At 47.4% G+C, this 14,692-nt stretch overlaps 1 protein-coding gene across 1 annotated transcript in view; it reads left to right on the top strand.

The window, feature by feature from the left end:
* The first annotated feature begins 1,173 nt into the window (after positions 1-1,173).
* Positions 1,174-14,692, top strand: part of HTRA1 (HtrA serine peptidase 1) — a 34,931-nt gene continuing 21,412 nt past the window's right edge. Inside the window, exon 1 of the mRNA XM_075504398.1 lies at positions 1,174-1,699. Within this exon, the coding sequence (XP_075360513.1) occupies positions 1,249-1,699 (451 nt within the window). The 5' untranslated portion in view covers positions 1,174-1,248. The remainder of the gene's footprint in view (positions 1,700-14,692) is intronic.

The following is a 14,692-nucleotide window of genomic DNA, read 5'->3' as shown; positions in this document are numbered from 1 at the left end:
TAACAGTTACCAGCATTTCATCTTGCCTAGGGGTTTTAGGTCCTTGGTTATCGGGTGCCTGATAAAGATACGCTTAAATAATTACAGATTGGTAGTCTGTTCAAAAGTTTAATCGGCTCGTAATTAAAAAATTGGCTGTGCTCAATTTCCAGCTATTACTTCTTGTTATACCTTTCCCTACTTGCTTTGGAAACGATGTCTTTTCCCTTGGAAGGTACTCGTGTGTAAATAAACTGCCTTTCAAACCACCTTGTATGTGCTAGAAGAGCATACGGCGACGAGGCCTCAGTCCGTGGGTTGCGCAGCTGCCAGATAAATTGGATCAGCCCGCTTGTGGGACGGTGGAAGACTAGGGTGTTGGGGTTTGTTGGGTTTTTTTTCTTTCGGTTGATTAACCTTCTGCTAATTGCTAGTATCCACCTTACCCTGAGGCTCTGACATCCTCAGGTGAAGGGAGAGGGCGAGCAGAAGCGACCGGGCGCAGCCTTCCTCCCATGCCCGGTGCCTTGCGGTCCCAGAGGCGCGGCTCAGCGCCGGCCATCGCCTCCCAGCCCCGTCCAGAGCCGGGCATTCCCCGGTATGCGGGAGTACCGGGCATTCCCGGCGGGATGCCTGGCGTTTGCACGCATTTGCATGTATCGCTTGACTCCTTCTACCAGGGGACCGGCTGCCGGTCCTGCCCTCCGCATCTGCTCTTCCACCCATCTTCTTATCCGGCAGACCTGTTATCAACGCGTACTTTAGATTGCCTTTCCCGTAATTCTTTAAGCGGGGAAGAGCGTTCAGCTCCACCCCCGCCTTGCTGGCAGGAGCACGTTATCAGCCTTTCCGCCCTTCTTAACTCATTTATCGGGTTTTTGGTGCTGCATGGCGGCCGCGCCTTTCCACGTCAAGTTTAACAGCTCCGTCCGCTAACGGACCGTTTAAGTTTACCCTAAAAAGACAAGGCGGGGGCGGGGGGGGGGGGGGTTGCTGTCCGGGGGAGGCGGGGGGGGAGGGGGGATTACGGCCCCGGGCGAGGCGGGGGGGGGTGTTACTGTCCGGGGGAGGGCGAGGCGGGGGGGGGCGAGTTACTGCCCGGGAGCGGCCGCGCCCGCCTCCGCCGCCCCGCCGCGCCGCCCTCCCCGGCCGCGCCGCCCCCCCGCGCCGCCGCTTAAAGCCGCCCGCCCGCCCGCCGGGCCGCGCTCACCGCCCGCGCCGCGCATCGCCTCTCCGCGCCCGGTCTCTCCGCCCGCCGCCGTCGCCGCGATGCCGCTGTGGGGCTGGAGCCTGCTGCTGGCGGCGCTGCTGCCCGCCGCCGCCGCCGCGCCGCCGCCCGCCTGCCCCGAGCGCTGCGAGCGGTCGCGCTGCCCGCCGCTGCCCGCCTCCTGCCCCGGCGGCGCCGTGCTGGACGCCTGCGGCTGCTGCCGCGTCTGCGGGGCGGAGGAGGGCGAGCCCTGCGGCGGGCCCGGCGGCGGCGGGCCGCCCTGCGGCGAGGGGCTCCAGTGCGTCGTGCCGCCCGGCGGCGGCGTGCCCGCCTCGGCCACCGTGCGCAAGCGGGCGGCCGCCGGGCGCTGCCTGTGCTCCAGCAGCGAGCCCGTCTGCGGCAGCGACGCCGTCACCTACGCCAGCCCCTGCCAGCTGCGGGCCGCCAGCCGCCGCGCCGAGCGGCTCCGCCAGCCGCCCGTCATCGCCATCCAGCGCGGAGCCTGCGGGCAGGGTAAGGGCGGCCCCCGCGGGGAGCGGAGCGGAGCGGGGCGGGGCGGGGGGAAGCCGGGCTGGGCGCATCCCGGCGGGCGCCGCGGAGCCCGCACCTCGCAGGCGCCCCGCACCTCGCCCCGGTCCTCGCAGGCGCCGGGGCTCGGCCCGCTCTCCCTCTGCCCCCCTCCGCCCGGGTGAGGACGCTCGGCCCTCGGGCTCTGCTGCTGCGGCCGGCGCGCCCCTTGTAGCGAGGAGGGATCGCGCCGCTCCGGCGCGAACAGCTCCGCGGCAGCAAGGCATCCCGTCCCGGTCGGAGGCTGGCGTCACGAGGAGAGGACCAGAGAAAAGGGCTGGCCTTGGCCCGAGTTTGGTATTCAAGTTCAGCGAGAAGCTAGAGCAAGAATGCAGTGTTTGTCTTCGTCTGCCAAGCGTCAGGGGAAAAAGAACCCTATACCCAACTTTAAACATCTCCTCCCTCCCCCTTCCCTCCCCCCAGAGAAGTGATGCCGGGCCCAAAACCGGGGGAAACTGGTTGCAAAACTCCAGGAGCCGCTACGGACGGGGACCCGAGTCCGACTGTGCGGCTCCAGCAAAGTTTGGAGAAATGCTTGAGTGCACTCCCATCCGGGCGCTCTGTCGCAAAGAAATGCCCTGGGAAATAGAGCCGAGAGTGCAGAAGCTGTTAAAATCCCGTCGCAGCGAATGAATGCGGCGTGTCCGTGTCGGCAGAGCAGGCAGCTGCGGCCTTGGCCCCTTTCGGCCGATGCGCTCGGGTTATTAACAACGGATTTGCTAGAGAGGGGGATGCTTGTACCTAAACAGCGTGTTAAGCTGACTTTAGGGTTTGGGGGTTGTTTGGGTTTTTTGGGAGGATGGGAGTGGCCGTCGAGAAGTAACAAGATACCCAGTAGTATTTTTCCTTCGGCGTTATTCTTATTTAGTTGTTATTTGAGTTGAATCGGATGTAACTTGAGTACTCCGAGCTGCAGGACGGATGCTAATTATTTGTAAACCATATAAAGGCACATGGCTGGGTTATGAAACTGCGGCTCTGCAGATGGAGTTGCTGGACTGAACAGCCCGGTGGAGTGTTCGGTCTGGTAGGAATGATGAGCGCAGGATGTGACACAGCGAGGCACAGCCGTGCTGGGGATAAACACGGGATGATCTTTACACGGTGCAGCCCCTCATGCAGGCTGGCTTCAACCTCGTCAGCTCAGGCTGCATATTCCTTCCAAGCCATTCAGCATGTATAGGGGGTAATAGGTAAAAATTAGCATGAATTAAGCCTCTGTTTTTGAAGTGGGAGTCACCTTTTAGTAAGTCAGTGCTGTTTCACTGAGGATTGATCCTTTTGGTATAGGTTGTACCATTTCTGCACTTCTTTCTTTAAAAACAGATCTTTTTCTAGATTTAGCCATCACCTCTCCAGCAGAAGAATATTCTGATGTATGGTGACTGTCTGTTCAGCTTGGGCGAAATACTGGTCCTGCATTACAGATCAAACTTACAACTTTGGTATCAATACAATCAATTTTTTGTACCGCTGGTTTTCCCCTCAGTTTCAAAGCTGCGTTGTGCTCTCTGGAACATTGCTGGCATTTACTGACATGGGAGACAATTAAAGCTTTCACGCTACAGTTTCCTGATCTCCGGTATAATATAATGCCTTGTGATTTTTTTGTTCTCAATTCATGAAATCAGTATTGTTTTCTCAGTCTTTTCTGCTGAACGTTTGCAGAATTCGGGCTGTGTTTGAGCTGGAGAGTAATATGTGCCTCCAGTGGGTTGTACGGAAAATGCATAGGCTGCATATAGATAGACCTTGTATAGGAAAACTCCACTGTAGTACATGCATCATGTGTACGTCCAGACAATCATTTTGCCCTGTTGCACCTCTGGTTGGAGCGATGCTCATTTTCTGTATCACTAGGGACAAAAGGAAGGTGCTAGAGAAGTCGGTTATCGCTAGACCAGAGCAAACATTGCTGCAAGCAAAGCTTTTTTTGTATGTATAGAACCTAAAATAAAAAGAAATGGAGAGTAGGCTGTAAAGCCCTGTTGCCTGGAGGCAGATTGAACCAGTGTGTTGAAAAGCCATTGCCTAAAATGTGACTCCTTAGAGTTGTTAATTTTTAATTTTGAGTTCATCATCAGGAGTGCTTTTGCTATGTAGAGATGGAGTTATCTTTAGTAAAATATTTTTATGCTTTCATAGTAACATATCTATATAAATAATTTGGTGAATACAGTGCCGTGGCAGGGAAACAAGGGAATGGGGACGTAGAGAAAGTGTTTGGAAAGCACTTTTTTTTTTGGTTGTTTTTAAGTTCCACATCACTTTAGTAGCTGGTCAAGTACAATATGGTGTATATTGCATAAAATAAAGTAAAACTTTGTGTCTTTTTCAATTTTCATCTACTACAGTCCGCTTCTGGTGCTGGTTTTGGCCTTCAGTGATTCTCAGTGCATCTGTCCAAATACCGGGCGTGTTTATGAGAGGATGCGGGAGAGGCAGGGGAAGGTTGCTCTGGGTCTGTGTGCCTAAGGGGGACGTTTTCCTGTGCAAAATGGGAGTCGTGAGTCTTAAAAAACTCCAGACAAATTTCAGAAGCCTGAGAGCTTTCTCTGGCCTCGGCCCTCGACGCCGCTGCGAGGACGGGTGGTGGCAGGGTGCAGCGGCGCGGCAGCGAGGTGCTGAGCAGGTCTCCTGCGGCGTGGTGATGTGCTCTGGGGTGCGGGATCAGCCCCGCAGCTCGCTCCGTGAACCAGACACGCAGAAAGGGCAGAACAGGCTCTGTCTGGAGAAACCCCCGGAGCAGCGAGGGGAGGGCCTGGCTGTGGCTTTTAGCCGGGAAATGCAGCTGTTAAACTGGTACGGTGAGCGCATGGGATGGGAGCAGGGCTGAAGCGTGCCCTGTCTGGGCTCACCTCCGTTAAAGCCAGGCGAGGCAGGCGATGAGCAGGGTGACACGCTGCGCGGTGGCCGACCGACCCCTTTCATTAGCAGTGTCCCTGTCTGGGGCGTGCGCCCTTTGCAGCTCTCTCCTCCTGCGGCGTGGCCACGGGCAGCGTAACCGGCGGTACCAGCCTCCCCAGGGTGCCCTGGGCAGATCTTCCCCCTGCCTCCGGCAGGTGATGTAGCCCTGCTTTTCATATCAAAACCGCCGGCAGATGAGCAGTTGCAGCACCAGCAAGCCCTTTCTGCACCAGCCTGGGCAGGGCTGCTGAGCTGCAGCTTTCACGAAGGAAATCATCAACATGAAGGTTGGTAGAGGGCGTTCAGGCCTGCAAAGCACGTGCCGGTGCAGCGTGGTGTGAGTTGGTACCGATGAAAATACTGCGGAATGAAGATGGATGTCCTCTGAGCAGAAACCACGACTGTGTAAAGACCATCCCACACCCACGAGTGAGGTCAGTGCAACAAGACCTCAATATTCTGTGTGATGAGGTTCAACGTGCTGGGAGGATGTTTTCTTTTTCTTCTGCAAATATGTTTTTGGTGCTCTTAAAGCCCTCCTGCTGACCAAGGGAAGAAGGCTCGGGATGTTCAACACACAATTCAAACCGGTCTTCCTTCCCTTCCTCACTTCTCCCGGCAAATGCTGGCAGGCGTTTTAGGACAGCGTGCCCTTCTCTTCGTGTTGTGCTCTTCACGCTGTAAAATACAAACTAACCTGGATTTGTCCTTTTGCCTTTAACCAGAGTAAGAAGAAGGAGGTTCCTCGTGGTTGCTCAGTTCCTAACTTTCCTCTGCCCCTTTTTGAACCGGATTTTTATGTTTTCATATTTTTCTTAGGCTTACTATGTCTAATGTGGTATCCCAGTAGCCTCAGCAGTCCTCGGCACGCTAGCATCTGTCGCAGGGGGTTCACACATCTCTGCCGCAGGCGTGCTCGCACCATGATGTCATATCTGGAGTTTGATGTGAGCTCTTCTGGTTTAGATTAAGCAGGTCATTATTATTGCTTGCTTTGAGGGAAGGCGGAGGTGAGTTTAGGGGTAACTCTCCATTCTAGAAAGATGTGTATCACTAACAGATAGAGGCTTTGCTATTTCTCTTCATCACATTATCATTTCATAGTTCCAGAGATGGGGAGGAAGAAAACAATCCATCACTCAAACTCAGTTTCTTGCAAAGTGGCTGACTTTGTATTCTGAAATGCATCAGGTGAAATTGCATCAAGTGACTCTGTAATTATCTGGCAGAAGATAAAGGACCTCCATGGTCTATAAACCGTTTGTCATTCATCGATTCCTTTAAAAACAGCATAAGAATGAGATCCACGCAGCAGAGGATGGGAAAGAGCAGTAGATGGACCTGCCTGAATTCCTTTGCCTACAGTATGGATAGGGCTAACGGGCTGGCAGCGCTAAGCCTTGCAGGAATGAATAATCAGGGCAGGAAGAGAAACTCAGCTGAGAAATCTGGGAAGGTCAGGAACTAAGCCAGATACTTATCGAGAGGAAAGTTGACATTGTTGTTATGAACTAGGCTTCAGCTGTTTCCCGAAAGATAATAACAGGCACATGATGGTTGTGCGCTGAAGAAATGTCGGGAGGCCTTCGCAGGTTACTTGGCATGTGTCAACTCCAATAAAAAGTGACCTGGGAGGACCAGGTGTTAAGGAACTGGATGCACAAATGAGCGCTGCATTGCCGTTAATTGTTTTAGCCACCTTCATCTCCCTCAGTTGCTGTGTTTGGGTGGTCTGAAAGTCATTATCTTCTGACTTTCCTCAGTCTCTTTTGCAGCAGCAGGAGAAAGGGAGGGAGGGAAGAGGCAGCTGAAGGCAATGGAAATAAATAGCAACATATTTCCAGAAGAGAGCCAATTCCCAAGTGTGGGATTAAAAAGCTTTTCCAAAGCCAAGTATTCAGCTCTGAAAGGAGGGAACTGTAAGAAGTGGTTTGTCTGAAGAAGCTCACCTTTTCCCCTCTCCGCATCTAGATTTCCTTCCCGGGGAGCCGGCAGTAATCCTGTCGTCTCTAGACTTCAAACAGTCAAGTCGGTAAATACAGATTTGGAACAAGGAAAGATTCAATCCTTTCATCTTCTGGGCTTTGAAATTTAAAGGTACCTGTGGACTGGATAGGAATACTTAAAGCCATGAGTAAGCAGCAGGAGTCTTATTAAGCAGAGTTTGGATGTGATGGAGGCAGCATATCCCGAGCAGTTAAAGGAAAGGCTCTGCCGTCCAAGAAATAGGAGAAGCTGGAAAATATTTTTCAAATGTGAATTTACGTGTGCTTGGAGTGAAAGAGAGCAACGTTAGAAATAGAAACTAGGGTACTGTGGAACTTTTGTTGTAAATAAAGTCATTCCTCACTCCCATAAACTGCTGGGGCCTCTAGGATCCCTGGCTGGACTTGGCACGAAGTCCCACAGCCTTTGTAACTGGGCCCAAGTGAGTATCTAGTATTATTTTGGAGTCTGTGTTCAGGATGTAGAAAAAAAGAAAGACTTTATTTTGCCTTCTGGATATAGGTCATCGTGATTCCCAAATTAGTTCGCCTGCCTCAAAGAGAAGAATATAACTAAAAAATAAGTCTCAGCTCCCCTCTATTGAAGGGCTATAAAATAATGCATTGATCTTATACTAACTGATGATGTTGACCTCATATCTGTAGGTAACAGGAGACTTATAATATCTTAAACTTGTAAGACAGGACACAGGTGACTAGTTATTTTATTTTAAAGCTTAGTGAATTGAGAAGATCTTGGCTACCATATTTTAGTGACTGGAGATGAATTAGGCAGCCAGACAGAGTAGCTCTTGAATTTCTGGGTTAATATCAGATACCCTGGTGCACTGATAAGACGAAGCACAAGGCGGGAAGCCAGCTGGGTTGCGCAATTCATTGCGAGTCCTCTGCCAGGAGCTTGTTTCTGGAGACAAAAATGTGTGCATGCGTATGCACACACCCTGCAAAAAATACATACGTGCGTGTGACGTGTGAGTGGATCCGTTAGCCTCTGCTTTTATTGCACACTAACTCTGCAGGCTGGCACCAGCACGGGAGCTGGTCCTGTCGGTGCGAGCAGCAGCGTGTTAATGGCACCAGTGCTGGGGCTGTGCTCTGTCATGGCATAGCTATACTATAGGCACCCCGTTAAAATTTTCTGTGTTACTAGTTAACCAAACATTGTTCTTGTGTCCGTCATTTTTTCCCATCAAATTCTATCGGGGTTTCTCAGTCTTTCCATTTCCCTGCTCTTGTAAAGCTGCCTTTTTGGTGAGATGGGAGGGATGGATATGCAGTGAATAGTTCCTATATCCAGTTTTACAGGCTTGTTACCAGAAATATTGATGCGATGGAGCTCATTGAATTAAAAACACCCTTCATGTTTCTGATAGCACGTATTTGTCCTGACAGACAACTGACATAAATTAATGCATATTAAGTCGAGTAACCATGCACAGAAGTTATCCAAGGGTCTAAATTTGAAATAGTTTATATAGCAGAGCATTAGGAGAAGCTCACGACCGTTTTCCAGAGGCCAATGTCTGTAAAATGTTACCACCATTTTACAGATAGTGAATGTAGGGCAGGGGAAGATAAAGAGCTTTGCTCAAGGTCAGCCAGTACGCCAGTAGCAGAGCTGAGAGCAAACTGAGGTTTTATGAGTCCCTGCTCGTTTTTCTGCCCCTTGCCAGCATTGCTGCTCCATTTTCCATTACTTTTCTTTTCCATTACTCTAGTTCTTAAACTTGCAGACTGCAATTTTGGCTTCGTTCTGCAAACAGCATCGATGATCTGTCAATCTGCATCTGTAGAAAGTAATTCTGGAGAAGGAAAGAAGTAGGTGGACCGAGCACTAATAAGGAGGAGAAACCCAAGCAACTCTCTCCCCTCCCACCATCCCACCCCCAAAATAAATGCAACCCCCCAGGAATCTCATACTTCAACATTTCTGGTGGTAAAGGGATGATTCATTCCTTTTTCCAGGACAACATATGCACTGTTTGGCATGTCTGCCACTCTGTATCAGAGGTCTGTATGTAGACCTCTATCTGTAAAGGTAAAGCTTGGCTAACCCCTGTTTTCTTTTGTATTCAGACAGTAAAAGTGGGCAAGCAGAGACCACTTATAAATAAAATATGAAAAATATTCAGATGATCCATAAAATAAAGTGGAATAGATGTGCAGATAAAAAAAGCCACTATGTAAATAGTTAATGCTGATAGGGGAGCAGTGAGTATAATAATTAGAACTCTAAATATCGTAAAAATATGCATGTTTGAGAGAGTGAAATAGAAAACTGCTCTTCTTTTAACCTTTAAGGAGAAACTCTACATGCAGTGGAGGAGGGTGCAGTGTGACGGTGGCTGTCTCACCAGTGGCAGTGCCACCTCCTTTCTGTAATGCTTAAAATAGGATGGCAGAAGTACCGTCTGCGTTACTCCAGTTTCATTTCCCAAACACTCATTGATTTCTGATGTCTACGTTAAAACAAATCTGGACGGTCTCAGAACGATGTTTAAGATACGTGTAGAAAATACTGCCAGAGGCTAAGGGATTTGTTCACATACGTAGCTGTTGTGGCTTTTGCGCTATAGGTATGCTGGGTTTATGTATTGTGCAATTATGAAGCCCCAGAGTAGGAGGGGGGTGTATGCTTTATTAGTGTTTTGAAGTTTTTCTGTAGACTTGATCCTTCTGTGTATCATCTCTGTATCACTGTAAGTCCTGCCACAGCAAAGTGGTGAAATCAATGCCTTCTCCAGCATCTTGGGAGGCTTTTTTTAGACTTGCATTTTAAGAGGCTTTTTTTAGGTTTCTCGTTAGAGAAAAAAATGTTTAAAAAGCATGAAAACAAGAACTTGTTTTTATTCCCTGGTGTCTTCATACCAGGGTTCCTGGAAGTTGAAACTAAGTCTCTCTTAAGCAGGGATTTCTTCTAAAGATTCAGTGTGAAAGCTTCTCACATACTGAAAATGAGATCTTAATGTTTTTGTAATGTTAAGAGGAATTTTCAGGATCAGACAGCTGTTGGTTACACGTAAGATATAGGAATTACCACATCGTTGTTACCTAATAGGCGTTTGGGCTGTGTTTTGCTGGTTCTCAGCCTGGGATGAGTGGAGCTGGGAGGTAGAGCAGGGTGATGACCTGAGTTGGAAGGGACGTAAACTGAGCAGGGCTGGAAAAAGGAGAGGATAAATTATTCCTGACTCATCTGTTATATTTTCAGCCTTCTGCAGAGAAAAGAATACCATGTCTGCTTTAACCTGTTGACTGAAATATTCTTTTCATCTGTGTGCAGGAAATCAGGCAGACTCTTTTCCATAACTACCTGACTTACATTTCTTAATGTTTCCAGTTCAGACAGGACTGCCGTTAATGATGTTTTCGAGCTCAGCACTCTTTGCCTTTGTCCTGAATTGCTCTTCACCTTTTTTTTTTTTTGTGCCTGAGCATCTGCCTGCACCCTGCCTTCCCTCCTCATCCCCCGGACAGACCGGTGCAGCCATGCAGGGCATTGCGAACGTGGGGAGCGTTGTTGGCATGCCCACCCGGAGCCGTGCATCTTCGTCAGCGGACTGCTGAGTTGCAATTAATTTGTCATCTCCTCCGATGAGCTCCGATGAGCCTGGGCTGGGCATTGTATTAATATGGCAATGCTGCTCCGGGAACAGCGTGTTCCTCCTCGCAGGGCTGCGTTCCTCCGACCCGGGGCTCCAGCCTGGCTGTTTATGCAGAAGTTGGGTTTCCTCCCACCACCTCACCGCTGGTGTTTACAGGAGGAATCGCAGTTTCCTGTTGTGTTAGATGGAGCTGTCGCTCTGCTCCAGATGCCTGCCCTCCCTGCTTACACCAAATTACTTTTTAGCCTCATCAGCTTGAAAGTCTATTGGTTTTGCTTGCTACTACTATAATTGTGAGACTGACTGTTTGCAGGGGCAGCCAGTGCACTTGGGTTAGAGAAGAATTTCTGGCATTTCTGAGAGTTTTTATATACATATTTTCTACCTGTAAGGTTCTGCAAGGGTTGCTAAAGCCTGCGACTATTCCTGTGAGATAAAATAGGGGTTATGCCCATTTTAAAAATAAATCTAAGACACTGAGGATTCAAATTACTTTTCAAAAGTTGCACAGAGGCCGAGTAACACAGCTTAGACCAGGATGGACGCATCCTGGGTGTTCCTCCTTCTGCACAATGTTCCAACCATTTGACATCTGTCTGGCAATTCAGTAGTTGAGTTCCAACAGAAGATACTCTGTATCTGATTCATTTACTACTTATTCTGCCTTGTAGACAAGTGGTAGGAACAGTTCCTGTTTGGCTGAAATTTTAAGTTTTATATCTGAAGTTATATAGGGACTTCCTACAAGAAAGCTGTAGGCACATTGCCCGAGCACATTGCCCATTGACTGTTTTCAGTGGCAAGAAAATCCTGAATGATGTTGGGATTGGAATCCAAAGAGGTCTGTTTCATACTAAAAGAAGCTGGACCAAAGAGGTTGGACCAAAGTTCTCTGAAGACTGTGCTTTACAATTTAATTATCTTCAAATACTGTTCTTTCCTTGTTTTATAAATGCAGAAGACCTCTGTATGTGTCGTTCTCTTCACGTAGCCTGGTCGTTCATGTGTTACCAATATATGCTTTTACTTATTCATACATTTGCGTTTTCAATAACTTACCCTCTTAAACTTTGATCAGGGTAAGCATTAATTTGTGGCCAGTAGTTGGGAATAGGATGCTCGCAGAGACCGAGCTAGCCAGTGCATCGCAGCAGCCTCTGCACGGTGAGGAACATCCTGCTGCTTGGTGGGGTTTGGCTGCTCTTTCAGACCCTTTTCCATGAAAATCAATAAAGTCAGCTTTTGTTCTTGAGAATATCGATTAAAACGTGCAATTTATTCACCTTAATTTTTGTACTCAAAAGTGCTACGTTATATGAGCGACCGCACGCTGGTCTGAAAACTGTTTTGTGTTATCACTAATTTGAGAGCTGCTTTGTTCTACAAACTTTGTATAGATTCCCTATTTTGTTTAGCTTGGCAGCTTTTTTTTGGTTTGTTTAAAATCAGTGGTTAAAATTAATGGTTTCAGGCTTTTGGATGAGCAGGGAAAATACAATTTTCAAAGCCTGTTACTTGCTAGATCTCTGGTGCATGTGACAGAGTCCTTGTTAAAGGTTGCCAAGAAAGAATTGATCATCTAAATATTATGATGATGAAAATGGACTTTATTTTCCCTTTGCAAATTTGCATTCATGCCAAAAAGCAATTTTACTTTAAATCCTTACTTTAATTTTGCAGTGGTTCTTGCTGCAGGAAATATTTTAAGTGAATACCAGATTTGTGCAGTTTACTATATGGTAGAATAAAATGCTTGCAATCTCTCCATTATTTAGTGCTATGAAAATATTTTTGCTTTTAGGGATGTCAGTAATATAGATTTTATTCTCAGAAATCTGTGAAGTGTCTTTAGTTTCTCCTTGGATTACACAAGGAGAAAATAACTGATGTAATAGTAGCTTTAACAGCAAGGTGCTGTGGTTTAGACCTCTCAAAATTCCCTCCATTGATCTGAAAGTTGTTCTTAAGCAAATTGTCTACAATACGTAGAATGTTGTTTCTTATTTTCTGAGTGTTTTCATTGCATAATACCCTTTTTTGGTGTATTACACAATTTATCCTTGAATAGGAAGTGGAATATTTAGGCTTGCAGTTTTATGTAATTTAAAAAAAAAAAAAAAAAAGAGTGGCAGCAGATTCCCATACATCACTTTTTCCTTGTGTCTCTCCAGTGGAGCTTGCCGATACCGACATTTTCAGTGTGAGCTAAGCACATCTGCTGGCGTTTTTGTTTCCACAGTAGCGTCAGAGGTTTTAGCGTTTTCCTATATGACATGAATGGGAGTTTGTACAAACACCAGCGGTTGGAGTTTTATTTGGGAGGGTGGAAGTTCTCCAAGTAAAACTTTACGGTCTTGTGGTTTGTGCTAGTAGTCACCGATTCTGCCAGCCCGGAGGTTTCGTGAGTGCTTAAGCCCTTCTGGCTTCATTCTGCAGAGAAACGCAAACCCAAGCTGTTCTTTCAGACCCTAGTGTGTGTATGTATGCACCTGGGGTTGTGTATCTGAATATAACGTTAAGCAAGCAGCGAGTACAGGAGGAAGTAATCATCTATTTTCAGCAACCCTGGGTATCTTAATACATTTAGTTAGCCCATAAACTTCAGCAGGTTGTGGTGGCTCTGCTCGTACTCTGTCTTACTGGGCAAGGATTTCATAGAATCACTTATGATCATTGTGGAGTTAACGGGGAAAGATAGATTAACCACAGATCCCTGGATCCGAGCCCCATTTTCTTCCGCTGGCACCAGCCTGATGTTAGCAGACGACGGACCCCACCAGTTGAGATGGTGACACCGGGTCTGGTGAAGAGGGCAGGGGCGAAACAGCCCTCCCGGCTGAGCGTGCCGCTGCTCACGTGCGAGCATGAAGCAAACCCAAAGGATATTTCGGTTTGGTTCCCCTGGAAGGACAGGGGCATTGCACTTTTCCAATATGAAGCACCTTTAATGATGAACCTGGAGACGGTGCTCCACTGCTCCACCCTCCCTGCAATTTGCATATGAGCATCCTCTTTAACAGTTTTAAAATTACAAATACTGATAGTTGCAGCTGTCTTGGATGATTACTGTTTCATGGGAAGTTGTGGGGTTTTTTAATCTTAATGGGAATGAAAGTTTCTTGCTGTTTTTAAAGAAATAGAAGGCTCGATTCCAGACTGAGTTTGACCTTTTTGACTTAAGACATGAAGATGTCTGGTGTGGTCACGTGAAGTGAGGGTGGGAGGGAGAGACTTGCTGGTGTTTGCTGGGGTGTGCCTTTTTTTCCCCTCCCTGTATCTAGGATAAGTCCCATTGAATGAGGTAATTGTATTGGTTCTAACTTCAGACAGTGGAAAGGAGACACGGGAGTGTTGAGGGTGCCTTAGCACAGGCTAGCTGCAGAGGATGCAGAAGAGAACGGGCAGCGAGCTGATGGTCCTGATGGATGAGAGCAGAACCCCCTTGTTTGAAAGAGGGAAAACACATGAAAACTGGATGGGAAGAAGATCCATTTCTGACTGTGATGTGCCTAAAGCTTTATGTGAAGAGCTGCTCTCATGAGAGGTGGACCTATGCTGAGAGAAGACCACCTAGGACAGCAGATGCAGTTCTTCCAACTGAAGGGGGAGAGGTTACTTTTATGAGATTTCTATCTCTAAAGCATCCTTTCAGTTTAGCTCAAAATATTACCAAAAGCAGCATGTATGAGATGTAAGCATTAAAGCATCAATGCCACTTTGAGTAATGACCTAATCAGAACCTAGATCTTAATATGATTTTTGGCTCATCTTTAGGAAACCAAATTATTTCAGTTGTTTACAGCCGGGTGTGCTTTTTTTCCATGGCTTGGTATTCTGTCTTGCCTCCTAGCAGCTTGTTTACTGATATTAGCCCTACTAATGCCTGTTGGCAGAGATCTTCCTTTTCATTCGAGGGCTGACAGCCAGCACACCTTTGAAGTCCTTGAAGAATTAGTTGCCTATGGGAATTTTTCATATTGTAACCTATTTATGTTTTTTTAAGTCAGTTTTTGATCATTAACTGAATTCACAACAATCATCTTCATAATGTCATTAGTAAAGGTTTCTTAACCATGCTCATGGGCACTTAGGGCATTGTGCAATAGTTCAATAAAAACATTACAAAACACAAATAATCACAGCATATAAATAGAAAGAGGGACAGTCTGCAAAGATCTGAACATCAAAGCCTGAAGGTATTTAGGAATTAGAGCTTTACTCAAGCCCATCTTTCAATGTTTAAAAAAAACAACCAAAAAACCCCAACCCCAAACACAAAACAAACAAAAAAAATAATGAAAAGACGCTACTAGGAACAAAACTCCAGAAGGGTGTGGTTTAAAGAAAAAAGAAAAAGGCCAGAAAATTGGGATAACTTTATTGTCATGAATTCAACACTGGTTATACCAAAGAAGCAGTTT

Source organism: Mycteria americana, chromosome 6 (genome assembly GCF_035582795.1).
Source record: "Mycteria americana isolate JAX WOST 10 ecotype Jacksonville Zoo and Gardens chromosome 6, USCA_MyAme_1.0, whole genome shotgun sequence".
NCBI lineage: Eukaryota > Metazoa > Chordata > Aves > Ciconiiformes > Ciconiidae > Mycteria > Mycteria americana.
Note: the sequence above shows the minus strand (reverse complement) of the source record. Positions and strands in the feature narration are given on the sequence as shown.